The 25,163-nt window shown below is 60.4% G+C and overlaps 2 protein-coding genes across 5 annotated transcripts in view; one reads left to right on the forward strand and one right to left on the reverse strand.

The window, feature by feature from the left end:
- Nucleotides 1-2,310: 2,310 nt before the first annotated feature.
- Nucleotides 2,311-11,678, forward strand: TCIRG1 (T cell immune regulator 1, ATPase H+ transporting V0 subunit a3). Of its 2 annotated transcripts, XM_016131863.2 has the most exons (20): nucleotides 2,311-2,451; nucleotides 4,598-4,718; nucleotides 5,070-5,148; nucleotides 5,953-6,173; nucleotides 6,264-6,349; nucleotides 6,581-6,707; nucleotides 6,825-6,907; nucleotides 7,115-7,208; nucleotides 7,389-7,601; nucleotides 8,235-8,379; nucleotides 8,818-8,957; nucleotides 9,030-9,187; nucleotides 9,279-9,369; nucleotides 9,691-9,809; nucleotides 9,893-10,106; nucleotides 10,449-10,574; nucleotides 10,744-10,848; nucleotides 10,932-11,049; nucleotides 11,259-11,436; nucleotides 11,518-11,678. In XM_016131863.2, exons 2-20 carry the CDS (start codon nucleotides 4,602-4,604, stop codon nucleotides 11,594-11,596), a joined length of 2,493 nt encoding a protein of 830 aa, XP_015987349.2. In that variant the 5' UTR covers nucleotides 2,311-2,451; nucleotides 4,598-4,601; the 3' UTR covers nucleotides 11,597-11,678. The 2 variants fall into 2 exon arrangements, with proteins under 2 accessions (XP_015987349.2, XP_036076080.1); XM_036220187.1 differs by lacking the exons at nucleotides 2,311-2,451; nucleotides 4,598-4,718; nucleotides 5,070-5,148; ... (1 more) ...; nucleotides 6,264-6,349; nucleotides 6,581-6,707 and having other exon boundaries at nucleotides 6,839-6,907; nucleotides 7,050-7,208.
- A 1,904-nt stretch (nucleotides 11,679-13,582) lies between these two features.
- The window catches only part of CHKA (choline kinase alpha), a 42,598-nt gene continuing 31,017 nt past the window's right edge, over nucleotides 13,583-25,163 (reverse strand). For all 3 annotated transcript variants that reach the window (XM_036220188.1, XM_016131878.2, XM_036220189.1), the window contains 8 exons: nucleotides 24,423-24,556; nucleotides 23,914-24,018; nucleotides 22,915-22,973; nucleotides 21,162-21,249; nucleotides 20,180-20,288; nucleotides 17,217-17,323; nucleotides 15,847-15,928; nucleotides 13,583-14,723 (listed from right to left, as the gene is read on the reverse strand). In XM_036220188.1, coding sequence (XP_036076081.1) covers nucleotides 14,664-14,723; nucleotides 15,847-15,928; nucleotides 17,217-17,323; nucleotides 20,180-20,288; nucleotides 21,162-21,249; nucleotides 22,915-22,973; nucleotides 23,914-24,018; nucleotides 24,423-24,556 — 744 coding nt within the window. In that variant the 3' untranslated portion in view covers nucleotides 13,583-14,663. The remainder of the gene's footprint in view (nucleotides 14,724-15,846; nucleotides 15,929-17,216; nucleotides 17,324-20,179; nucleotides 20,289-21,161; nucleotides 21,250-22,914; nucleotides 22,974-23,913; nucleotides 24,019-24,422; nucleotides 24,557-25,163) is intronic.

The following is a 25,163-nucleotide window of genomic DNA, read 5'->3' on the forward strand; positions in this document are numbered from 1 at the left end:
TGCCTCTGTCATGATTTTGGCTGTCCGAGCCAGGTTGGCTGCAGCCCACCCTTGGCCTGTGGGTTCCTCCACTGGACCAGGTCCCTTACTGGGCCCAACTGAGCTGGCTCAGCCTTCCTGTGGGATCTGTGGGACCTGGGGCTGGGCTTTGGCCCACAACAGCCCTGTTGGCCACACATCTTCCCAGGCATATTCCTCAGGGCTCAGCAGGCTGGCTGTCAGCGTAGGTCTGTTCCTGTAACCTGGGTGTCTTATAGGCTGGGGCCTGGGCCTGCCCTTTCCTGAGGACCACCCACAACTAAGACCCCTATGTCAGAGAGCCTCCCTGGTCCTCAAGCGGAAGTACATGGAGTGACAGAAACTCAGAAAGGCCCGATCATCCTTGCTGAAGGGCAGGGGGTAAGAGTCACAAGGCAGTGACACAGGCCCTGCTGCCCCTCAGCTGGCCTTGCTTCACCCCCAGCCACATCCCCTTTCCTCCCCAAGTTCCCCAGACCAGGCTACTGGCTTGGCTTCTGCTCAGGACTTCCTGCTTTGCGATCCCAGTGAAGTGGTGTGGCTCCCTCTGGCCCACACACAGGCCCAGTGCCCATGGAATAGCCAAAAACAGCCCCCTTGACCTTGGTGCTAAGCACTGTGAAAGGATTTGAGCACATTCCAGCAGCGTGGAAACTGGCTCAGAGGCAAAGCGACTTGCTCAGGATCACACAGCCTGTGTCTGATGGGAGACTAAGGCCTGAACTCACAATACCCCTCCATCATTTCCAAAAGTGCTTTTTACAGAACACTAATCTCCCAAGTTGCTTCTTGGATATAGCGGGTGGGTGTCCCATGGGACCAGTAAGTGTGGGACGTGCTCCCAATGCCGCCACGTGGACAGACGCTGCAAGTTAGCGTAGTCAAGGCTCTGAGAAGGTCTGCAGCGAAGAAACAGTCCTTCCCAGCTCACTGCCAGGGGACCCTTTTCTCAAATCATGACACCTGGGCCAGGCCGGGCCCTACCACTGGCCGAGGTTTTGGGGCCCCCACAGCCCAAGGAGCAGGGCATAGCGAGGAATGAGTGCGAGGCCTCAAGGGAGGCCCAGGACCCACGAAGTGTCCATGACTTCAGCCTACTGCTAGTCCTGAGAGGTGGGAGCGCCTCAAAAACTAGTCACAATGAGTGCTCTTTGAAGTCCCAAGTCACCTCTAATTTTGCTTTTCCCAGACAACCAGCGTTACAGTGGAAGCTGCATCTGTACACAGATAAATAGAACACTTTCATTAAGCAGGTCAGACTATACCCAGCTCCTGACGGGATTCTTTCCTTCACTGACATGTGTCAGAGGCATTTTTCTCTAATGGCCTTTTGTAATGTAGTTGAGCCAGTTCCTCCTGTCCTGGGCAGGACTGACCTGAGACCCTCCACTGGCGCCCTCAGGTTGTGTCAAGGGTCCCCTCTGAAAACAGCCCTATGACGTTCCCGAACACGCCCCCCACTGTTCTTGGATGCTGACCTTAGCTGTGACTCAGTTTCCAGTCTGGGCTCGGGGGCCCCATTTGCTCACCCTCTCCCAGCCCTCAGAGGCCCTTGAAGTGAGGGGTTCGAGGATCACCAGAGCTGAGGGGCCCCCGGTCCCCAGTAGATATGGCCCTGGCCTGTCCAAAGTACAGGCAGCTGCTGGACAGCCATGAGCCCCAGCTCAGGGGTGCTGGGACATGGTGAACCTCCCAGAGACAACCTGAAGCAAGGTTGTTAGGACGACCCCGCAGCAGGTGGAGTGACAGCTAAGCACAGAGCATTGCCCAGCACCTGCCGGGTGCGGGGCGGAAGGGGAGGAACGCAACCGCAGCCTGCCACTGAGGAAAGAGGCCCAGAAAGGGGCAGCCACCCACCAAGGACACAGAGCCGTAGGCCTGGAGCCCAGGGCCCTAACCTGGGTCATCAGAAGCAGAAAGGTGTAAGGACCCGGTGTAACTGCTGCCTTAAGTAAGGGGAGCGGGTCCCAGACGTGGGGGAGCGTGCTGGTGTTGGACCTCGAGCTGGAGTGTGTTGGGGTCCCAGCAGCCATGGGCCCAGTGAGGCCCCTAGGTGGTGGAGATCCCCGATCCCTAGCCCTCCTGGTTGAGCTTGCTGTCGGCGCCAGACGAGAGCGCCTGGCGCGCTGGTCTCCTCTGCTCCCGTCTCCACGCCTCCTCGCCCCACTGCCCCGAATGGTCGGTCTCCCGACTTCGGGCGGCGGGGGAGGAGGCGTGGCCAGCGCGAGGTGAGGTCGCAGCTCAGACACGGTCTCCCCGCCTGCAGCTCCCACGACTCCCGCTGGAGGCCTGGGGAGGGGCGGGGCTTCGCTGGCCCCGCCCCAGGCCCCGCCCGCGGGGGAATGTGAGTTGCGTGGGCGCCGCAGCCGGGATCGCAGAGCAGGGGCGCAGAGTCGAGTGGCAGTGGCGCCGCCGCGTGCGGCTGAGCTGAGGGTGAGTGCCGCCGTCGGGCGTCAGTTCTTGCTGGGGGCCGCGGAGGCGCCAGGGAAAGGAGGAGGAGGAGGAGAGGGTGTTAACAGCCGCTAACAACTACAGAGCCCAACTCGGCGGGGCTTGGCGGTGCTCAGAACTGTTCTCTGCTGCGTCTTCCTCGTTGGGAAGGACCCATTCTGCAGATGAGGAAACAGGCCCACCCAGCGAGGAAGAGGCAGCTAGAAGCGGGCGGGGTCATTCCGACTCCAGATCCCAGCGGTCTGGCCAGGAGGAGGTGGCCGACCCTGTCCTCCAGCCAGGCTCATCATCGTGGACCAGAGGCTCCAACGAGAAATCTGGTGGCTTCCTGGAGGAGTTGGCCTTAGCCTCCAGCCTCCCAAGGGACCAGGAGGAGAGGGACACAAAGGGAGGAGTGAGCTGGACCCTGAAGGCCATAAGACTAGATACCTTCATTTGCTCTTTAAACCGACTGAGGTGCCCTTTGGCTCCAGCTGGGGCCAAAGAAGATGAGGAGTGTGGGTGAGGGGAAGGGTCTGGCCAGGTCTCTACACACCCGTGTCCACCACAGCTTGTCCCACCCAGCGAAGTGGGCAGGCCCAAGGACCCTGTGAGTCAGGCCACCAGGCTGGATTTGCCACAGCCGCTGCCCAGGGCTGCTGCACCCTCTGCATCCTGTGGCCAGCCCCCTTTCAGCGTGCAGAGAACAGCCTTCCCCTGAACACACCCTGGGCGCTCAGACTTCCAAAGCTACAGCCCCACGCCTGGCTCCTGCCTGACTTGGCCACCTGTTGGTATCTGACCCTGGACCTTACCTCTCCAGGTCTCAGTTGACCCATCTGTAAAACTGGGCTACCTCGTCCCTCCAGGATTGTCGTTAGGTTTAAGTGATGTAGTGTGGGCGAACGGATTACGTGGGGGCTGTGGTTATTTTTGTCATCTCCATACTCAGGTCCTGTCTCTGCTGGGGGCGGCCAAGTCCTGTTTACCCAAAGAGGAAGTAGATGCCCAGAGGGGGCAAGAGACTGCCTCGGGGTCACACAGCCAATCACAGCTTGGGCAGAGCTCCCAGCCCTGGTTCTTGACCCTGTGGGGATAGACCCCACCCTTCCCTGTCTAGGGCACAGGGCAGAAGCCTCAGGCTACTCTCTCCTCTGGGGACAGGGCTGCATTCCCTATTTAGACTTAAGTAAACCAGGCCCCAGGGGAGGAAGTGACTTGCAAAGCCCAGACAGCAGGGGGAGCACTACCTCTCAGTGGGGCCCTAACCTGGGCCTGTCTCCGCCTACCTGCAGTTACAGAGCAAAGGAAAGTGGGTCCCACAGAGGGGAAGTGGCTGGCCCTGGGAGCAGCAGCCACGGGTCTCTGGCTTGTGGGCTGGGGGCCCGTTGGAGGCCACCCTGGCCCTCCCCCCGCCAGGCCCCGCCAGGCCCTTCCGGCCTATTTCTCAGTTTCTCAGTTTCACTTTCAATAGTTTCGACATCTGGAAGGCTGGTCCCACCCTTACCCACAATGGTTGCTGCCAGGCCTCAGAGGAAGGTTCCCTGTTCATCAGTATCCCCTACCAGGCCTCTGTGCCCTCACGGAGCCCCTGGGGACCTGGTGGAGACCCCCATGTCCTCAGCACACACAGACGCCCCAGGGAGGGAGGGAGGAGGGCTCCAGCTGCCTGTGGGGACAGGCCCGGCCTCAGCCTGGGTGTTGGTTGTCAAAGATGGTCCCTGGGGTAGGACAAGGGCTTGTGGCTAGCGAGGGCTGTGGCAGCCGGGGCTGAGGCCCTCTAGAGGCGCCCCCTGCCGTGGGGCCCCAAGGATGAGTAGGATCCAGGGCAAGGTCAGGTCACAGAGGCCAAGTGTCAGAAGAGCCCGTGTCGCCAGGAGCCAGCAGGGGTGAGGGGCAGAGGTCTCAGGAGGAAAGAGCTTAAAATCGGGCTCTGAGTCAGGCTGTGCTGTTAGCTGGGCTCCTTATTTCCTATGTGACCTCGGAACCCCATCAAGGCTTCCTGGGCCTCAGTTTCCCCATCTCTCAGATGGGGGTGGTAACAGGACCTTCCAGGATTATGTGAGCTGAGGTTTACGGAATTCCTACCTGCCCAGGAACCCTCTGTGGCCCGCCCCTGCCTGAGCCCCCACCTCCCGCCTCCCCACAGGGCCATGGGCTCCATGTTCCGGAGTGAGGAGGTGGCGCTGGTCCAGCTCTTCTTGCCCACAGGTGCTGCCTACACCTGTGTGAGCCAGCTGGGCGAGCTGGGCCTTGTGGAGTTCAGAGACGTGAGTGGGTCTGGGTGCGGGAGGGGCCTCGTTCTTAGGAGTCCTGGCTGGTGGACCCTCTCCCCCCATACTGGCCCCCGCGCTGCTCGAATCCTGCAGCCTCTGCCATAGATCCTCTGCTCTTAGGAAAGCCAGGTTTACTCACGGCCAAGGCCACCCTGCCCGGGCCTGCTCTCCTCAGGGAGTATGGGGGTCTGCTCTCCAGCTGGGCATCTGGACATTCGTGGTGTGCTTAGCACCTTTTGGGGGGAGGTGGCTACAACCTGAGGAGAGCCGGGGTGGGAACCAGGGGTGGAGACCTTCCTGGGTCCCTCCCTAGAAAAGTGACCCCTCTGCACACGGCAACCACAGCTCAACGCCTCGGTGAGTGCCTTCCAGAGACGCTTTGTGGTGGATGTCCGGCGCTGCGAGGAGCTGGGGAAGACCTTCAGTGAGTTAGCCCCGGACCTGCATCACAGGCAGGCTTCCTGGAGGAGGTGCCGGTCCAGCTTGGTCTGAAAGGGAGATTCGGAGTCACCCAGGTGGAAGGCAGAGAAGGGAGGCCCGAACAGAGCAGCTGGGATCCGTGGGGTGTTCTTGGGAACGGGGCGGCTTTGGGTGAGCCGTGCATAGGGCCTAGGCCAGGGCTGGCTTGGAAGGACCTTGAATACTGCATGAGGGCCCAGGAATTTGCACTCGTGCGAGAGGGAGGCATGCACAGAGCTTTCTCTGCTCCAGATGGACAGGGGTGGGCAGGGGCCAGGATCTAGGGTCAGGCGCCCCCAGGAGCAGCTAGCTCCTTCTTAGAGCAGGCCAGGAGGGAGCCCTGCCCGGGCGCCAGAGGAACCTGAGAGCCAGGGGGATGGAGCTCACTTGTGTAATGGTCTCATAGTGTTTTGATAGCTCGTAAGCGATCAGGCAGGTACCATGTGGGCCTCCGTGCAAGCTCTCGTCCCGGTACCCGCAATGCCAGAGCTAGCCTGCCGAGAAGGCCACTGTGGGACCCAGGCTCTGGGCTGGGCAGTGGCCACAGGGCTGGCGAGGGAGATCAGTCTGGCTGAGCTCAGAGGGAGCGGAGCAGACCTGCGGGTGTGGAGGTTCTGCCTGAGGATTTTCCAGGGGTGTCGGACTCAGTGAATCAGTTAGCTGGTGGCCACTGGAGTTTGGGGTGGCATTTGGGGGCTTCTAAACAGTGGCTATTAGCTGGTGGTGGCCTCTAAGTGGCCTCCTATGATGCCTGTCCCTCTGCACTCAGCCTTCCTGCAGGAGGAGGTTCGGCGGGCTGGGCTGGCGCTGGCCCCGCCCGAGGGGTTACTGCCGGCACCCCCACCCCGCGACCTGCTGCGCATCCAGGAGGAGACGGATCGCCTGGCACAGGAACTTCGGGACGTGCGGGGCAACCAGCAGGCCCTGCGGGCCCAGCTGCACGAGCTGCAGCTGCACGCAGCTGTGTTGGGCCAGGGCCACGGCCCCCCGGTCAGCTCTGGCCTGGGCGGGGTGCGCGGGGAAGGGGAGGGGTGCCAGGCCCCACTTGGGCCTGGGCTCACGGTGCCTTTTGACTCCTAGGTGGCAAACAGTTACACGGATGGGCCCTCGGAAAGGACCCCGCTGCTCCAGTCCCCCGGGGGACCGCACCAGGACCTGAGGGTCAAGTAAGTGAGGGGCAGCGTCACAGCCAGGCCGGTGCCCCTCCACAGGCTGCCACCTCCCTGAGGCGGGGGTTTTCCTTGTTCGTGGGGTTTCTCCTGGCCAGGCCTGGTGGGCTCCCGCCCGCTCCCTGGGGGCAGGGCGGTGTGCCTGGTTGAGCACCCTGGGCAGGGCCTGGCCCCAGGTGAGGTGGGGGGGGGTGGAGCAGCGCCCAGCTGCCCTGCCTGGCCCCGCAGCTTCGTGGCAGGTGCCGTGGAACCGCACAAGGCCGCCGCCCTGGAGCGCCTGCTCTGGAGGGCCTGCCGGGGCTTCCTCATCGCCAGCTTCAGGGAAATGGAGCAGCAGCTAGAGGACCCTGTGACGGTGAGCGAGCGGGCGGCCCCAGGCCGGGGGTAGGGGGATGGGGGGGTGGGAAGATGGGGGGCAGGGATGCTGGGCAGAACCAGGTCTCCACGGTAAACTGAACCCGCGTTCTGGCAGGGCGAGCCTGCGCCGTGGATGACCTTCGTCATCTCCTACTGGGGAGAGCAGATCGGGCAGAAGATCCGCAAAATCACTGACTGGTGAGCCCCCAGGGGACTAGCCACCCGCCGCCCTTGTGCCCAGGATCCTGCTTGTCCCCTCCACCAAGCTGTCCCCGAAGTCACCTCCACAGAGCCGGCCCAGTCCCCTGCGCTGCCCTGTGAGCTCCCTCTCTGGACTCAGCCCTCAGCCTCTGCACAGCCCGGCACCCTGGGGCCCCGCCTCATGTCATCCGTCCTCCCGGCCAGCTTCCACTGCCACGTGTTCCCGTTCGCGGAGGACGAGGAGGCTCGTCGCGGAGCCTTGCAGCAGCTGCAGCAGCAGAGCCACGAGCTGCGGGAGGTGGGCGGCCTTGTCCTGGCTGGACACCCGGCCTGCCCCTGCCCCGCCCCTCCTGACGCTCCGTCCCAACGCCCCGCCCCTCGGTCCCGCCCCTCCTGACGCCCCGCCCCTCGGTCCCTCCCCTCCTAACGCCCCCTCTGCCCCTGCCCCGCGGCTCCTGACCACCTGCTTTGGTCTCAGGTCCTGGGGGAGACGGAACGCTTCCTGAGCCAGGTGCTGGGCCGGGTGCAGCGGCTGCTGCCGCCCTGGCAGGTGCAGATCCGCAAGATGAAGGCTGTGTACCTGGCGCTCAACCAGTGCAGCGTGAGCGCCACGCACAAGTGCCTCATCGCGGAGGCCTGGTGCGCCACGCGCGACTTGCCCACCCTGCAGCAGGCGCTGCAGGACAGCTCGGTGAGCCTGGCGCCGGCTCCGGCCCTCCCCTGCTACAAGGCAGCCGCCTGTTTCTGCCTCGCAGCGCACTCTGCATTTCTGGCGCCATGCCTTTGCCAGGGCCCCCCTTCCTCCCTGGAGTCCGCCTCGATGGCCCTGGGGCGGGCTGTGGCACCCTGGCGACTGCACTGGGTGTTCAGGGAGAAACTAGGTTGAAAACCAGGCTCCACGGGCACCGGCCCTGGGATCTTGGCCTAACAGGAGGGGAGCCGCAGGCTCATCTGTGACACGGTGCCACGACCGTGCCTCCGGGGACCGCTGTGGTGTGAACACACCACGGGCTGCCGGCGCTCAGTAGGTGCCACAGGGGGCAAGGGCGCTCCCTCTCCCAGGCCACCTGGGTGAGCAGTAGCATACTTCTATTTCCTAAGCGACTGTGGGCCAGCCCATCTCTGGCTCTCCTAGATCCCCCGGCATGGGGGCAGGTGGGGCTGCTTTTCTACACAGAGGGGCGGGGCTGCCCCAGGTGCCCCTGCGCCTGCCCAATGAGCTCCCTCCATGCTCCACGTCTTGATCTGGGCCTGGCGAGGGCGCCCGAGTGCCCCCGAAGGCCCCGCCGTCAGTCTCGCATTTCTGCCCGCCTGGTCCCCGCAGAGCGAGGCGGGTGTGAGCGCCGTGGTTCACCGCATCCCCTGCCGAGACATGCCCCCCACGCTCGTCCGCACCACCCGCTTCACGGCCAGCTTCCAGGGCATCGTGGACGCCTATGGCGTGGGCCGCTACCAGGAGGTCAACCCGGGTGAGAACCGTGGAGCCCCACAGCCCTGCCTTGGCGGGAGCCTGGGACAGCGGCGTCCACAGTGGGCCTGTCCCAAACGCGGAGCCGACAGGCCATGCCCTGGGGGCCCAGCGGGGGGCTTCGTGTCCATCCCAGCAACCCCCTTCTGACACGAAGGAGCCGGCTCGGGGGTGCACAAGGGTCAGCGGCTCTGCAGTAGGAACGGCCGGGTTCAAGGTCCAGCTCGCTTACCTCAACGAGTTTCTTAGCTTCTCCAAGTCTCAGTTTTCTCACCTGTGAAGTGGGAATCACAGTGCAGACTCCAGACAGCATGGGGAAGGCGAACGATGGTTGGGGGCCGCAGACGGCAGGCCGCGGGCCGTGCGGTTCAAGCCGGGTGCCGTCCGGGGTGCGGGGCCCCCTCGGGTTCCGGCTGACCGCGCGGCCCTGTGCCCGCAGCCCCCTACACCATCATCACCTTCCCCTTCCTTTTCGCCGTGATGTTCGGCGACGTGGGCCACGGGCTGCTCATGTTCCTCTTCGCCCTGGCCATGGTGCTGGCCGAGGACCGGCCTGCCGTGAGGAAGGCGCAGAACGAGGTGAGGCGCGTGGGGGCCCGGCGGGCGGGGTGCGGGGGGGCCCAGACGGCCCCTCACGGCCGCCGCCCGCAGATCTGGCAGACCTTCTTCGGCGGCCGCTACATGCTCCTGCTCATGGGCCTGTTCTCCGTCTACACCGGCTTCATCTACAACGAGTGCTTCAGCCGCGCCACGGTCATCTTCCCCTCGGGCTGGAGCGTGGCCGCCATGGCCAACCAGTCCGGCTGGAGGTAAGGCCTGCCTGCCCGCCCCGCCGCCCCCCTGGCACCCTGCCGCCTCCGGCGCCTGCCACCCTGAACACCCTGCCTCCCGTTGCCACAGTGACGCGTTCCTGGCCAATCACCCGCTGCTCACCCTGGACCCTAACGTCACTGGCGTCTTCCTGGGACCCTACCCTTTCGGCATCGACCCTGTGAGTCCTGGCCACTGGCCATGGGTGCTGCGGGCAAGCGGGAGGTCAGCCTGGTTTCGCCGCAGGAGGCATCAGCCCCGGACAGGACAGGGGCCTCCTTGCTGGGCTCACACTGCGGCCACTTCACAAAGTCGAGAGGCATGTTGTAGTGACCGCGGTGCTCGGTCATTGTGGAGCCGGCCGTCTGTGCTCTTAACTCCTGTCTGCTGCCCCTCGCGAGGGCAGGTGACGCACTGTGCTGTGCCCCTGAAGGAGACAGGCGGGTGAGAGTGGCGTGGGCAGGGACGCCCCTGCGTGACACCTGCCCCTCCTGCCACCCAGGTCTGGAGCCTGGCTGTCAACCACCTGAGCTTCCTCAACTCCTTCAAGATGAAGATGTCCGTCATCCTGGGGGTCACCCACATGGCCTTCGGGGTGGTCCTGGGAATCTTCAACCACGTGTGAGGGCCCAGGCTCTGTCCGGGGGGCGCAGGGCCTGGCGGGGCCAGGGCGGTCTGCTGACCCGAACCCCGTCCTGCCCCAGGCACTTTGGCCAGCTGCACCGACTGCCGCTGGAGACCCTGCCTGAGCTGGTCTTCCTGCTGGGCCTGTTCGGCTACCTGGTCTTCCTGGTTGTCTACAAGTGGCTGCGCGTCTCGGCCGCCAGCGCCGCCTCAGCCCCCAGCATCCTCATCCACTTCATCAACATGTTCCTGTTCTCCCGCAGCCCCGCCAACCGGCCACTCTTCCCTGGGCAGGTGGGCTGGGCTCACACGCCACCGGGGGCCCCGGGGCCGCTGGGCCACTCAGAACTGCAGGGTCCTCATCTGAGAGACAGGGATGCGAGCCTGTGACTGAGACAGGGAGGTCCAGGGAGTGAGGCTCCCAGCGGGGGCGGTGCCCAGTGGGTGCCGGGAGCCCGCAGCCCTCTCTCTCTGAGGGTTCCTTACGGAGCGATGTCCCCGCTTAGTGAGGGGCCGTGGGGGAGGAGCAGACGGCAGGCTCCCTGGCCCGCCACCCCCCACCCCCCCCGAGTCGTGGGGCCCAAGCCGGGCGTGCGGCTGGCCGGGGCGCCCTGACTCGAGTCCCCTCGCCTGCAGGAGGTGGTGCAGTCCACACTGGTGGTCCTGGCCCTGGCCATGGTGCCCATCCTGCTGCTCGGCACGCCGTTGTTCCTGCGCTGGCAGCACCGCCGCTGCCAGAGGAGACGCGCCCACCACCAGCCGGTGGGGGTCTGCCGGGGGGGCTGCTGGCGGGGCGGGCTGCTGCCGGGCGGGGTCACCCCCTCGCCGCCTCACGGGCTCCCAGAGTGGCGGCGCGCAGTCGGCGAGTGGCAGTGTGGCCCCGTCGGGGGCCGGGGCCTGCTGATGCTGCTTGCCCCCCACTCCCCTCCAGGATGAGACCAAGACTGGACTTCTGGACTCGCCCGACGCGTCCACGGCTGGCTGGGGCTCTGATGAGGAGAAGGCGGGGTGCCCAGGGGACCCGGAGAAGGCCGAGGTGGGTGTGGTGCCTTCCTGAGTGGGGGCTGGCCGCAGGCCTGACTCACCTCTCACTGCTGCCCACACCCCCCGCCCCCCCAGTTTGTCCTCTCCGATGTGCTCATGCACCAGGCCATCCACACCATCGAGTTCTGCCTGGGCTGCATCTCCAACACGGCCTCCTACCTGCGCCTCTGGGCCCTGAGCCTGGCCCACGCCCGTGAGTGACCCGACGGCTGAGTCCTGGCCCCCACCTCACGCACACAGCTGCTGGCTGGGCGGCCCGGGTGGGACACTTCTCTGGGTCTCAGGATCACGCTCCCTAAAGTGGGGACACCGAGGGAGGATCCCTGCTGGCGTCAGGCTGCCGCGGGGCTGGGTGGGCGCCCCTGGCCCCCGGGCTCAGCCGCGCCCTCCTTCCCCCCGCAGAGCTGTCGGAGGTCCTGTGGGCCATGGTGATGAGTCAGGGCCTGGGCCTGGGCCGAGAGATAGGCCTGGCGGCCGTGGTGCTGGTCCCCGTCTTCGCGGCCTTCGCCGTATTGACCGTGGCCATCCTGCTGGTGATGGAGGGGCTCTCGGCCTTCTTACACGCGCTGCGGCTGCACTGGTGAGCGGCCTGCTGGCTGGCCTGGGCCGCACGGGGCCAGAGTGGAGGGCCTTCCCCTCACCCTCTCCTTCCTCACCCCAGGGTGGAGTTCCAGAACAAGTTCTACTCGGGCACAGGCTACAAGCTGAACCCCTTCACCTTCAGCGTGGAGGATGAATAGCACCTCCCCCCCTGCGGCCACACCCACGACCCCCAGCCCTGACCTTGCGGAGACCGAAAAGGAATAAAAAGGCGGCCTGGGACTGCGGCTTGGTCCTGTCTGGAACGCGGGGGCCGGGGAGGCTGGCGTGGCAGAGCCGGGGCTGATTCCAGGAGGGGCAGGCCCTGCGTCCTGCGCGTGGGCGTGGGCGAGTCCAGCCTGAGCCTCTTGGTGTCCTGGACGCCGTGCCAGTCTATACCTGTCTCTTGCACCCTCCTTTGCAGCAGAGGCTGGTGGCGGGTGGGAGCAAGCGGCACTGGTCTAGGATCTGGGGGCCTCGGAAACCCGTGAGCACATCTGTAAGAACCCCAGACTCTCGGGGTAAAGGACCAAGGAGGGATGTGTCCAGCACACTGGCTCGGAACGGGCGTCTTCCCAGGCCGGGCCGGGGGGCGTGAGCTTCCGCTCCGTGAGCGAGCGCAGACTGGCCGTGGGAGCCCGTCCGCGGTCTCCTGGGCACGGAGGGCGGTGCCAGTGTTTCTGTCCCCTTGTGCAGAGGACCGCCTGGGATGCCGGAGCCTGACCCAACACTCTGCACAGGGGCAGCTGTGGTGCCACACGCACCCGAGGCCGCCGTCCTGCAGAGGAGGGCAGAGGCTGTCCAGGACAGACCCGGGGGTCAGGGAGAGGGCTGAGCCAGACCCCAAGCCCCACGTCCCCACCGTCAGAGGCCGCAGCCTTTCCTGTCCCCCTGGGCCGCAGCCTTGCTCCCCCGAGGCCGTCCTTCGGCTGGTGGGAGGGGGCTGGCATCCTGCAGCTCTTTCTGGCCCGGGTCCCACCCCTGGCTGGCAGGCAGAGCCAGTGCTGCTCAGAGGCCTCGCTTTCTCCAGCCACGGAGCTGCAAGGCGGCTCCTCCAGCCGGACACACCGGGAACGAAGGCTGCTTTGAGGCCAGCGATGCCCCGGGCGCAGCGGGCTGGGTGGCCCGCCCGTCACTGCGGCTCTCGCCTGGCCAGCTGCGGGGAGGAGCCTGTCCCCTGGGACTGGGGCCACCCTGCTCTGGGCCCCCAGATGCCAGGCTGGGGGACAAGGGGCTGCATGGCAATCCCACATGCCTGGCAGACGTGGCTCCAAGAAACGATGGCAGGGCCCGGTGAGTAGAGGAAGCTGTGCATGAGACTCGGGAGGGCTGTGGGTGGGTCTGGACTGAGCCTGCGCCCCCAGACTATGCCTTCCTGGGAAGCGGAGCTGGGCAGGGGTGGGGGTGGGGGTGGCGGCAGAGGGACCCTGAGCTAACACCCGAGGCTGCGCGTGTGGCGTGTGTCGTGGGGAGGCAGGTGTGATCCCAGGGAGACGCTGGTTGGCCGTGCCCTGGCTGACACGTGGACGGCTGGCAGCCTGGCTGAGAAGTCTGGCTGCCGTGGGACCGGCACTGCAAAGGCCCCGGAGTGGGCGCTCTTGGGGCGTGGTCGTCACCAGGAGACACAAGGACGGGCGGCTCATCACCTGTACCGAGGAAAGGCCTGATCTAACGCAGGAGACAACGGAGCAAATCCGAATTCCAGGGAAAGCCGCGTAGAGAGCAGAAGTGATAGGCCAGGGAGGACGGGGCCGGGATCTGGGGAACAGCGCCGCTCTGCGGCGGCCCGACTTGGAGCATCTCAGTGCAGGAAAGCTGAGCAAGCCTGGTGCCGAGGAAGGGGAAGGCTGGGGCGGAGGGCAGGGCGGGCGGGGACCATGGCCGCACGCACCTTGCGGGCACAGGGAGGCGCTGGGACAGTCATTCTGAGCGAGCCCTCCAGCAGGAGCGCACTGTCAGCGCACTGCCCTTGTCCTTAGGGCCTGGGTAGCAAGACACACCACACCCAAGGGGGGACAGTGGCAAGTCTCCCTCCTGCCCCTGCCCATCCCGCTGCTCTGCTCCCTCCACTGGGAGCAGAGCTGGAGCTGGTGAGGAAAGGGGACAAAGGGCCCGCCCTGAGACAAGACGCATCCACGAGCGACAGCTGAAGATGGGCTATTTTTTTATTGTTTGTATAGTACAATCTGTGGTAGCAGAAATATATGTACAAAAACAATTCAAATAAGAGTTCAGAGTCAAAAAAGAATTTATCCCAAAGGACATTTAATGTATACGGATTTCACAGCTGTACTCTAGCCACGCCCCCACGTGCCACATCGGGCTGTTTCCTGCCAGAAGGAGCACATGGGGGGGTGGGGGCCGAGCTGGCCGAGCGCCCAGGCCAGGGTTTCCATCCCCCTAGCTGGCACGCCGGGGGACCCCCATTTCCAGGTTGAGCAGTAGTGGAGGAAAAAGGCAGCGTGGGGAGCAGAGCGGCCTGCTCTCCCTGGGGAGGGTGGATGGGTGGCGTGTGTCCAGCGGGCAGCGCCCCGTGGCCACGGCTCACTGCCGGCCTGAAGCCGGGTGGACGGAGCACACTCAGCCAGGAGGAGGGCGCGGCGGAGGCCGAGTCCAGTCGGCGGCAGGTTCGTCCGCGTAACCACACGTCCGGCAGGTCCCCCGGCGCTGCCCGCACCCGCCCGGCGCAGTCCGCTGTCTCAGCACCGGCCACATGGACTGAGGGGCGAAGGAGCAGCTTCCAGAGGAGCCACGTCACAGTCTGTCCCGTCGCTCGCCGCCCTGGGGAGCGAGCAGGCTACATACATAGTCACCCACAGAGAGCCTGGTCACAGTGCTCACCAGCAGGGTGATTAAAATCCTGTAAAAATCAACACCAACCAAAAAAGTACCCGCGGTAACACTGCTGACTCTTGCCGTTCACCATATCTGACCGAAAGCTTCAGGCCGCAAATACGAAATGCCCCCCAGATGACAGGAATCTGAGATGTCGCACTAGTGTACTCTATTTCTGCTTCCCCATCTCATTTCAGAGTCCTAGCGAAGTCGTAAACGAGATATGCAGGAAATGTTACGCAGTTTTAATACAGTCTTTTGGATCAGACACGCCGGTGCGGCGGCGAGGCGGCCGGCCTCTTGCCGCAGGAGCAGAGGTGGGGGCGCAGAGGGGCTGCTGGCTCGGCCGCCCCCACGCGGTGCAGGGGTGAGGTGCACGCGGTCCTCCCGCAGTCACACCCCCAGCTTCCTCTTCTGGTCGAAATAGGCATCGAACCTTGCTTGGGCATAGTCCTAGGAGACATGAGGAAGGGTGGCCTCAGCCAGGGGTCTCAGCCAGGACCCGCCGGCTCGGCACGGCCGGCGGCCTCTCCCAGCAGCCCGGCCACTCTACGAACGCTCATCCGGGTGTCGGCAGTGCTCGCCACGCCTTCACCGTGAAGGTCCCCAGCGTGCTCACCCTGGACGGCCTGGCCCTGCCAAGCCAGATGGGGCTTCTGTCTCCCCACGTGGCGCTGCCGTGGGTCCCCGTCTTGTTTACCCTGAGTGCGGCGGACACTGACCAGCAGACCTAACAAAAGCTCCTCTTTCAAAGCAAAAGTTCCCGGGGTGCTGGCAAGCACAGAACAAAGAAGTCTGTTTTGTCATAGAGCATCGGCCCATGACTCCAAATTTGCTTTGAAAATCCAAATCTCCCCTCCTTCTTTTGCCTAATCGCACCTGTGCCTTACCAAACCTGCCTGGAAGCAGAGATCGTCCTCACATAGGACTGAGGAGAAGCGAACCCGTCACGTCCCACCCCTCAAAGCCAGGTGTGCGCTACAGACTCCATGTGCCTTTAGCCCGGAACGCCCTGCCCACACTCGCGAGGCCGCAGAGGGCTTAAAGGAAGGGCCACAGCAGCGCCTCTGCGTCAGGACAGTCCTCATGCTCGGCATGAGAAGACAGCCTGGCTTGGCGCAAACCTGCCTCAGACGGATGCGATGTCTAATTCTGACTCAAAGTCGGGCACTGAAGGCCAAAGGGGTGGTCACGGGTGAACCAAACGCTCCGGGGCACCGAGGTCAGGGGTGGGGCCTCTGGGCCCCGGATGCCGGGATTTCTGCAGTGGCCACAGAACGCGAACCCGTGGACCGGACCGCGCGGCGCTCCCCTGGGGCAGGGGTGGGCCCTGCTGGGCCTGGGGCTGAGCACTGCGAAGGCAGAGTGCTCCGCCGCTGCAGCTGGCCTGAACTCTGCGGCCTTCCTCCCGCGGCTTCCAGGGCTGAGCCCGCGGCCTTGGTGCCAGGTCGCCTGGCTCAGGTACTTGTGGGGAACGGGTGACCCTCTGTAAGGAACAGTCATTTACCGTCAAGCGTCCACATACACTGTGGCACTTTCCCCTGGAAGTAGAAGAGAGAAACTGCCCCAAACGTACCATGTACCCAAATTCGATGGATGAAATCTTGGCCTGTATGATGGACCAAAGTCCCCAGAAGAAATGGGACGCGAGGGCAAACCTGTGAGGACAGAAGCAGGGGACGCGTGAGGCGGGGGCGCGAGGCGGGGGCCCGGCGGAGTCGCCTCTGCGGGACGGACGTGCCGCCTCGTTCTCGCCCGGGCGGTGCCCTCTCTGCCCGCCAAGGCGAACGCCACGAGGACAGCGGGAGCACCGTGGCCGCCCCCTCTCCGCCTGGCCGGTGGCAGGTGGCCCTGCGGGCGCCCGGCCCACTCGGCACGTTCACGGGGCTCCCGTGATGGCAACGCGGAGGCCACACCGAGAGCCAGCCCAGCCCTCCGTGTGGGCGCGGCAGCTGGTCAGCAGCTGGCCGTCCCAGCAGGCAGGCGACACCTGCCCTCCCCCATCCCTCCTCTCCCACGAGTGCAGGAGAGTGACCCAGGTCAGCACCTCTGGTTGTATCACGCCTGTCACTGTGAATCCAAGTTCTCCTCAAATGAACACCTCTGGGCTTCAAACGAATTCTAACCCTGCGACGAATGCCCTCATACCCTCACCAAACCCAGTGTGTTTCTTGCAGTCCTGGGCCCACGACAGGCAGTCCCTTGGTGCCACCCTTTCTGCCTGGGTCGCCCCCGTTCCCCTCTACTTCTATCCGTTCAAGGACCAGAAAGGGACCATCTACGTGCAGGTGGAGCTGAGGGGCAGTCGGGGTGGCAGCAGGCTCAGGGGGAGGGACGTGGACACTTCTGAAGAGCGCGCGGGGGATCTGCAGGTGGACGGACAGAACGAAGGGGGCTCGAGTGATTCGGGTCATTGTCACCAAAGACCCGCCCAGGAGACCCCGAAGGACCGGAGTAACTCGGCTGCTCGACTAGAGAGATGAGTGGGTGTGCATAAACTGCGGTGTCGGCCTTTGTGGGGTCTGGAAGTTTCCAGCCCCGTTTTGAGAACTGACTCAAACAATATGCACAATTTTGGACTGTTTTCTAGGAGACACGTACTAGATGGCGCCCACCACACCGCGAGCATCGGAGACCAGCGTGCACAGGCCTGGGTGGCGACAGCCTCACACAGCTGGCTCTCACGCACGACCTGAGTGGGGCCTCCACCCAGGTGTGCCGCCCTCCTGTGAGGACCGTCCCCCTCACCTGCACACACCTGAGAGACCAGAACATATCAGCCACATGGGGAAGTGCCCAATGTTCTGTTAGTGACGAAGGATAAATCCTACTGAGATACAGTAACAAAGGAGCGCCTAACACAGTCAACAGCAAGGAGGTACCTCAAATGTGTTCTATGCTGAGGCAGCAAGCCATCTTTACAAAACGGCAAAGGAAAAAAATTACCTATTGATTTCAACCAACATTTCTTCTTCAATAACGGACTTCTCTTCATTACTGAGGTTTTCATATTCATTTGGGAATGCAGCCAAGTAGTTGGAAATAAAATGGAGCTTAGGAAAAAAAAGTAATCGTGTTAGGATCAGTGATAATTAAAAACAGATGACGTCAACAGCTGTCGCAAATCATACACATCTAGGTCACATCAGAGGAGCCTGGGAAAAGCCTGGCAGCGCCCACCACACTGCTGTGCCCGGGATGGGGAAGGCGGAGGTTCACCTTATCCGGCAGTGACCGCTGGGTCACAGGGTCACAGTCAGAGCTCTGAGGGACCCGACGCTGTACTGTTGACAGACGGTGTAGGAAACCACTGCTACTTCTGGAGAAAGTATTTCAGTAGAATCATTATTTTCTAATCTAATCCACACCCATGCTTTCCAGTCTGAGCATCAAGCAGGGTAAGCCTGCATCCAACTTAGCTTCCCCAGGACGGTTGGCGCCGGGCCAGGCACGAGGCCCTAGGATGTCCCGATGCTCTGTCAGAGTGGGCCTTGCACTGGACAATGTGGGGGGAGGGCTCTAAGATGCTGTGATTTGCACACTGTGTTCATAAAGTGGCGATGACTAATTTTGGTTTGAAGGAGACGGTTTACATTTACCTAAGGTCGTCCCATGTTCCACACTGAGTCTACATGTGAATCGAGATTTATGAAATCCCTAGTTCTTGGCTATTTCATACTCCCCCAAAAGGCAGCAGAACTCGGCAATCCACTGGTGCTTTCTGATGTAAACAGTCAGCCTCCCCTTCAGGAACCTCGTTAATTGGTTACCCGGTTGGCATTCGCCTCTTCCATCCTCCTCTCAAATCAGCTTTCCTATGCTCCACCCCCAAAAGGCATCATTCAAACTCAAGTGCTGTCCCAGGCAGGGCGGGGCTGGGGTGGGGGCGGGGCGGCTCCCGATGGGGCCTTCCATCCTAAGGACCCCCGGCATGGAAAAGGGGATTGCCGAAGCCTGTCAAACTCTGCATTGCAGGCACTACTCTCGGCTCGTCTCTGCGTGGTAACTCACTTCTCACAACAACACGGTGGCTTTTGCAGACAAGGAAACTGAAGCACAGAAGCATGCGGCAGGTCTCAGCTACGGACGCAGCCCTGAGATGCGGGTCCCGCGGGTCAGTGTGGAAAATCCACGCCTGGACCACCACACGAGGGGGGTTGATTTCTGGGGAGTGTTAAATGCGGGAACTGAAAAATGTAGATAGAAAACCTGAACTGAACTGATCGACACCCTGAGTCCAGACTGTGTTACAGGCAAGGTTTGTCAGACTTTCAAAGAACAGCTATCCTTCATCGTATATAAATTTGTTCGAGAAAATAAAAAAGGGAGAGTCAACTCATTTTATAAGACTAGTATAATCTTCACTCCAAAAGTAGATATAATTTTTGTAATGAACATTAAAGACCTATTTCACATATACGCATGGACGTACAACTCCTAGAATAAGATAATTGGACCCACTGAAGCATTTCAAAATAACACAACTCGTTCAAATAGTTTACTGCAGACATTTCAGGACGGTTTAACATGTAAAAACCTCTCATTAATGGGTTAAAGGGAGAAATGCGTGCGATAACCTTTCTGCATCTACTGAGGTAATGTGGTAGAGATCACAGCTCTGCGGGATCTTTAGGGCCTCCCGCAACCCGGGAGCAGAGCACCCTTGCGCTCCCATGCCGTGTGGCACCGCCGACCCGCGGCTCTGCCCCTCGCTGTGGTGAGGGGCCCCTTCTCCCCGAAATCTCCCCTCACCGGACTGATCGTCCTCGCCGCCAAAGCTGCCCCGTTTTCACAGTCGTCTGACTTCCCTTTGCTGGCAAGAGTTCAGACACCTGAAGGCTGCTTCCCCCTCCCCTGCCATGCAGCATGCCTGAGGCCAAGAGCCTTCCCGGAACACCCTGGACAAACTCAGGTTCCTCGCAGCGGACCTTAGGACCTTAAAATAAGGCCGGAAGAGAGCAGAGCAGCTCCACCCCCAGCAACTCTACATCTGAGCACTGCGGTGCTGTGCGGCCACCTGCTGACAGCCCTGTGACCTGGAGGGGGCTCAGGAAACACGTGCGGAGCTAGCGGCAGCGGACTGCGTCCCTGTCTTTGCTAACTGCTGGGGAGGCTTCTGACCAGGGGACTCTCCAGCAGGACGTGCTGGCTGGCAGGCAGGGGAGGGTGTCGCTGAAGGCGGAAAGGCCAGCCTGGCGCACTCTCCCCCTGCCCTGCTTGTCCTCAGCCCGGGGGGGGGGGGGGGCGGCGGAGGGAGGTGGCTTTGATCGCAGGCTGAGGCGTGGACCACGGGGGTTCCTGGGAGGCGATGCCCACACACTCACTGGACTCCCATAACTCAGACTAAAGAGAGCTGCCAACGGCGCCAACAGCTGCTAAGCTGCGGTGCCCAGATCACTTCTCTCCGCTCGCGGGAGACAAAGGGAGGTCACTGATCCCGGGAAGCGCCCGAAGGAAGGGAGACTGAGCTTTTTAGAGAAAACCGGGGAGGACTGCGGGGAGGCTGAGCGCCTCTCTGGCTGCACACAGGTGTCTCGGGCACAGAGATTTTAAAAAGCTACACTCAAATGTCAAGTTTGAATCTACAGTCAACAGAAAAAAACATCTGAAGCAAAAAGGTTGATTCTTCCTTAATTTCAAACGCATAAAAGCAGCTACGAAACTGTTATTCTGGTGTGTTTGAGACTTTGCTCCTTGGCCTATGTCGTCAGGCTCAAATAAACTTATAAAAGTTCAAAAAAATGAAATAAAATAAAGCACAAGTGTTTGCCTAACCATTACACAATTTAGAAGGGGTATCTTTAAAAATAAAGATGTCGAAAATAAAATAAAATAAAAATAAAGACATGATCAATACCAACTGCATAAAGCTGACCAGCGTAGCAAGGACACAGACACCCGCCTCCTACCTGCTGCTTCTTGGTGGGGTACTTCAGGATGTTCGCTCTGAAAAACGGGTACTTTTCATAGTTATAGTCATACATCCATTCGCAGAAATGATTCCCAATGTCGAATCCCCTGAAAGAGAGATGAGAGACGCAGAGAATGAGGCGAACTATCCGTCGCGCGGCTCCACCTGCCTCCTCCTCCGAGGCATGAGCAACCCTCCCAGCAACGAGCCGGACCTCCTGAGGACCCAAGAGACCGATGACGAGTGTCCAACGATGCGGACACCGCCAGTGGGGCCATTATTATAATCATGGCCGACGAAGTTACAAAGCGTCACCTGACCCGCTATTCAAGAGCAATTGTTCCAGAGCATTCTCCTGCAATCGAAATTTTTTTAAAATTAATTTTTTTATGGTGACATTGGTTAATGGAATCTAATTAGTTTCAGGTGTACACTTTACCAGTAAGGCATATACATATATATTTACACTGTGTGTTCACCTACCATAGTTAGATTTCTTTATGTCCCACACATCTGACCCTTTTACCCCGTCTACCTCCCCTCTCCCCTCTGGTAACCTCTAGTCTACTGTTCATATCCACGAGTCTCTGTTTTTCCTGTTCATTTGTTGCTTTTAGGTTTATATCCCACATGTAAGTGATATGATGTGACTTTCCACTTTTTGTCTGGCTTATTTCACTTAGCATGATTATCTTGAGGTTGCAGTCAGTACTTTAATGAAAGGAAATGATCTGAACCAAAAGATAATACCAAATCCTGCATTCTGATCCGTGGCACCACTGCCTCCACTAACACGGCCGGCTAAGAGGCGGTGCTGGTGTGCATGGCCATCGCGGGCACTGGGACAAAGAGCGTTGGCTTCCGGGAGAAGACACTTCCGACGCAGAACGGCACTGCTACTGTTTCTTCTGTAACTGTTCACACACGCGTCACAACACGAAGCAGCACTGACATACACACGGCCTACTCGACAACGTTACCTGTAATTATAACTGCTGTACTCAAAGTCGATGAGCATCAGTTTCTGTTTTTCATTATTCTCTCTCCCTTCCAGCAACAAGACATTACCTGCAAAAAGGTGAGGATGACATGACTTTTACTCCAGGCACGTTTTATCATCGAAGGCTCGGGTCCCGAACAGCGGAGCGAGAGCGGTTCTGAGCCTGTCCGGGAACCCTGACTGCGGCGAGAGGGCGCGGCCGCCCGTCTCAGGATGGAGGCCTGGCCCTCGGCGGAAGCCCCAGGTCCACTCTGCTCTCAGCGGCCCGAGTAACTGGCCCTGGGCTCCCTGGGGAATGGGGATGGGCTCGCCTCGGATTTCCAGGGTAGTGCTCCCCCAATTTTTCACACAGGGCATGCAGAAAATGATAGAGCTCTGGCTACCCCAAGCCCCGGCAGCCCTCAGATGGGTTGGCCGGGGCCCCTGCTGTCCTCCCAAAGAGCGTGCTGGGGCGAGCTCGGCTACCACAGGGCTCTGGGCACCACACCCCTGGCCCCACCACTTTGCCTCACCTGGCTGTTTTCACAAGGAAGAGGCCAGAGGCAGCATTCCCATGACCATATTTCCTTTAGGGCCGAATTTCGGACCAGAAGCGGGTTGGCCGCCACACTGGCTTGTCAGGCCTATGTCCCAAGACCCACACTCTACATTATGTTATCTGTCCCTACGGGGTTGGCAGGAGGCGCCATGAGCCAGCCTGTGCCCCTCTGCTGGCCAGACCCTCTCCAGGGTTTCTGCGGGAGGCCCAGTTCCCAGGTGTTTCGGCATACACCGTGTGTCCCCAGAAGTGGCAGAGGCAGATGCCCACAGGAGTAGGACAAAGCAAATGCACAGCTCCCGTTTCCTCCGACCCCGCCACGCATCTGCCATCGCCGGCCAGCTGGCCTCCCGCACACCCTCTGTTTGGTGAGGTAACAACACACCAAACTGGCTGATGTGTCTACACCCTGCTGGACTGGACTTGGCCAGCAACGATCAGGTAATATGTAAACAGTACTTTGGCTCAAACTAAGGGACTGTTCTCAGAATTAAAACAAACTACAGAGCCTGGCAAAGGCTCTGAGGGTGGACCTGGCCAGCTGCGACAGAGGACAGGGACAGGGGGAGAAACCACGCCACAGCCGGGCGCTGCCTGGCGAGAAGGGGACCCCTGATTAAACTCCCGAGCCTGACATCACGCTGGGCAACGTTCGGTTCCAGCAAGGGGTATGTGGCATCGGGATTTCATCAGCGCGGAGAACCCGGAGTCACTCGCAGCACGTGAACCAATGCTCAGAGAGAAGGCGGCTCTGACGCGCTGCGAGGCGCTGCCCGAGGCAGAGGGCAGGGGCCGGGCGCCCACGAGGAGGTGGTCCTGTCCTTGCGCCGCTTTTCCAGACTAACAAAGCCAAAAGCGTTTACGGAAAGGAGTTAAACACTGGGCCAACGTGTGACTTAGGGAGTTGAAGGCCTTTATCCCAGTTCCTAGTCTAGTGAATATTCTGATTTTTTTTATGAATATATTTTTTACACAAAATGGGAAAATATCCTACGTTTTACTTAAAACCTGCTTTCTTCTTTTAACATCCTGGAGACTTTTCTGTTGCTCTGCATAAAACTGACCTACTGAATAGTTACACAACACTTCATTGTCTGGCCGTGCTGTAATTTGACGCCTCTAATCCTCTCTTCCTGGACACCAGGCAGGCAATCTTTTAAGCACACACATGCACGCCTAACAGACGCGACCTTACCTTCTTGACAGTCATTATGACAAAATACAACTGGAGACGGAGTGGATTCAAGCAGTGATCTGGGAAAGGAAGATTTTGCCATTACGTACTGAACTGTTAAGAAGTTAAATGCAAACAGTCCCGCTCCCTCGGCAAGCCCAGCCCTGCACTTGAGCTCCGAACCAACGCACAGCCCCTGGGTAATGTCTGTCACGTGAATTCTGAAAACTCTGTCATGCGGTGACAGACCTACAGCAGCTAAAACCGGAAATGCACACGGGCCCCCGAGCACAGTTGCAGGACCTCCGCACACGCCTTCCTGTCCTGAAACCCCTCACATGTCCCTCCTCGGAGAGGAGGGGCCAGAGCAGATGCCCGTCAGTCTCCTTTGGCCGTCATGTTTCCTTCACAGCACCTGTCCCCACTTCACATTATTTCATTCGATTACTTGTTTTCCCATCTCTCTTGATAAAACAGAAGCTCCTTGAAGAACGTCTCGGTCACCATTCCCTCAGCACCAATCATGAGGGCCAGCCCAAGGGACACTCGGCTTCTGAGTAATGAAAGGTGTAAACCCTCCCACTCAGGGGATGAGTGCTCCCCGAGGACAGCACGGCAGCGTCACCTCAGAGACCGGTGTCAAGCCTCCTGGCTCCATGTCCCCTAAGTTTGGGTGGACGTGTCCCCCTCGCTGTTGACATGCCCCAGCCTGGCCCCGTGGTTTGTAGTTTTGGTTTTGTTTCAGAAAAAAAACCCTACTGCTCTAGTCACTGACCATTCTTCTAGAATCTCACTTCCGCCATGAAAACTTCGTGGATGACCAGATGAGGGATGGCACTCGTATAAAACTATAATTCCAGATGACAAAGTTCATCTGTTTGAACTCACCCTGCAAAACCCACGGAAATGCCAGACAGACCTGAGGCAACGTTTCATAAATGACCATCGATAACTGTTTCGGCGACTGAGAACTGCTAGACGCAGGTGCTTGGCGAGTTGGGAACGGGAGCAAACACCCACCTCAGGCTCTCCAGCTCCAAGGGCAGATTGTAACCGAGGAATCGGTGGAGCTGCTTCGCTCTGGTCTCCCCGGTAAACTTAATTCTCAGCACTTGATTTAGGTATCTTGCAAAAAAAAAAAGGAGAACAAAACATTATTGCTCGATTCACCGTGATTTGTCCTGGGGGCTCTAGTTAAACACAAGCACGTGATACCAGGGGAACCCCCATCTCCGTGGCGGGGGAGGGGAGGGGGCACAGGGTCCGGGGCACTCTGGGAAGCAGATTTCCTGCTCATCCACCTGTTCAGTAGCATTTCTGCAAACAAGTCTTCTGTCTTGATTCAGGAATGGATTTTCATGCGGAAGAAAGACTTATTCATGCATGAGGCGAACGCCACCAACTGACGGCCTGCACACCGGCAGACCCAAGGGAGGCCTCCGACCACGTGGCAAACCGTGCTCACCTCTGGCACCTCTGGGAGCTGCCAATGTAAAACTACGTTAGAGCCCAGTGACTTGACCACTTACTTTTCCATTGTTCCAAAAAGCCATTTTGGTTCCTTATTGAATGGCATTTTCATACCATGAAATGTGGCCATTTTCTCAGCTATTTCTGCAGAAATATCTGGCAAACTTAATTCTTCAGTGTCTAATCGCCGGCTCTGAAATAAAAGAAGGGCGTTAGAAAATGGCATTTACCCAGATAGCCTAGGAAGTATAGCTCACGCCATCCTAAGAACTAGACGCCAGGTTTTGTGGGGCATCTAAGTCTTGGCTACTGCACAAAATTCCCTTTAAAATGGGCGCTGTGCCTGAACGTGGCGACCCAGCAACTGCTGTGGAACTCAGCAGTGAGGAGGAGCCACCTCCAAAGGTTGATTTCATTTTGAACCTTTTAATTGAGACAAAGATCTTTGCACACACGACCCAGGAGTCTGCCCTGTTCCCTCAACCTAACACTAGAAGTAGGCACCTTTCCTCAGGCTAAAACTCCAGGTGTGAGGCAGCTTCTTAGTGGCCCAGCGGCTCGCTCCTTCGTAGCTGGGACAGCCCACTCTGACTTTCACAGGTGAGACGAGTTCAGAGCAGGTTCCCCATCAGGAGCAGTGCCATGAGCTCAGGTGAGCCATGTCCTACCATTCACAGCTGTGTCCCCGGCACCTAGGCCTGCACAGAGCAGGCTCTCAACAAAGAAACGGAGGCGCCCACCAGGTGGGCCTCACCCCAGCTCCCTAACGCAGCCCGAGGCCACGCGTGCTGGCTGCCTTC

Source organism: Rousettus aegyptiacus, unplaced genomic scaffold (genome assembly GCF_014176215.1).
Source record: "Rousettus aegyptiacus isolate mRouAeg1 unplaced genomic scaffold, mRouAeg1.p scaffold_m13_p_5, whole genome shotgun sequence".
Lineage (NCBI taxonomy): Eukaryota > Metazoa > Chordata > Mammalia > Chiroptera > Pteropodidae > Rousettus > Rousettus aegyptiacus.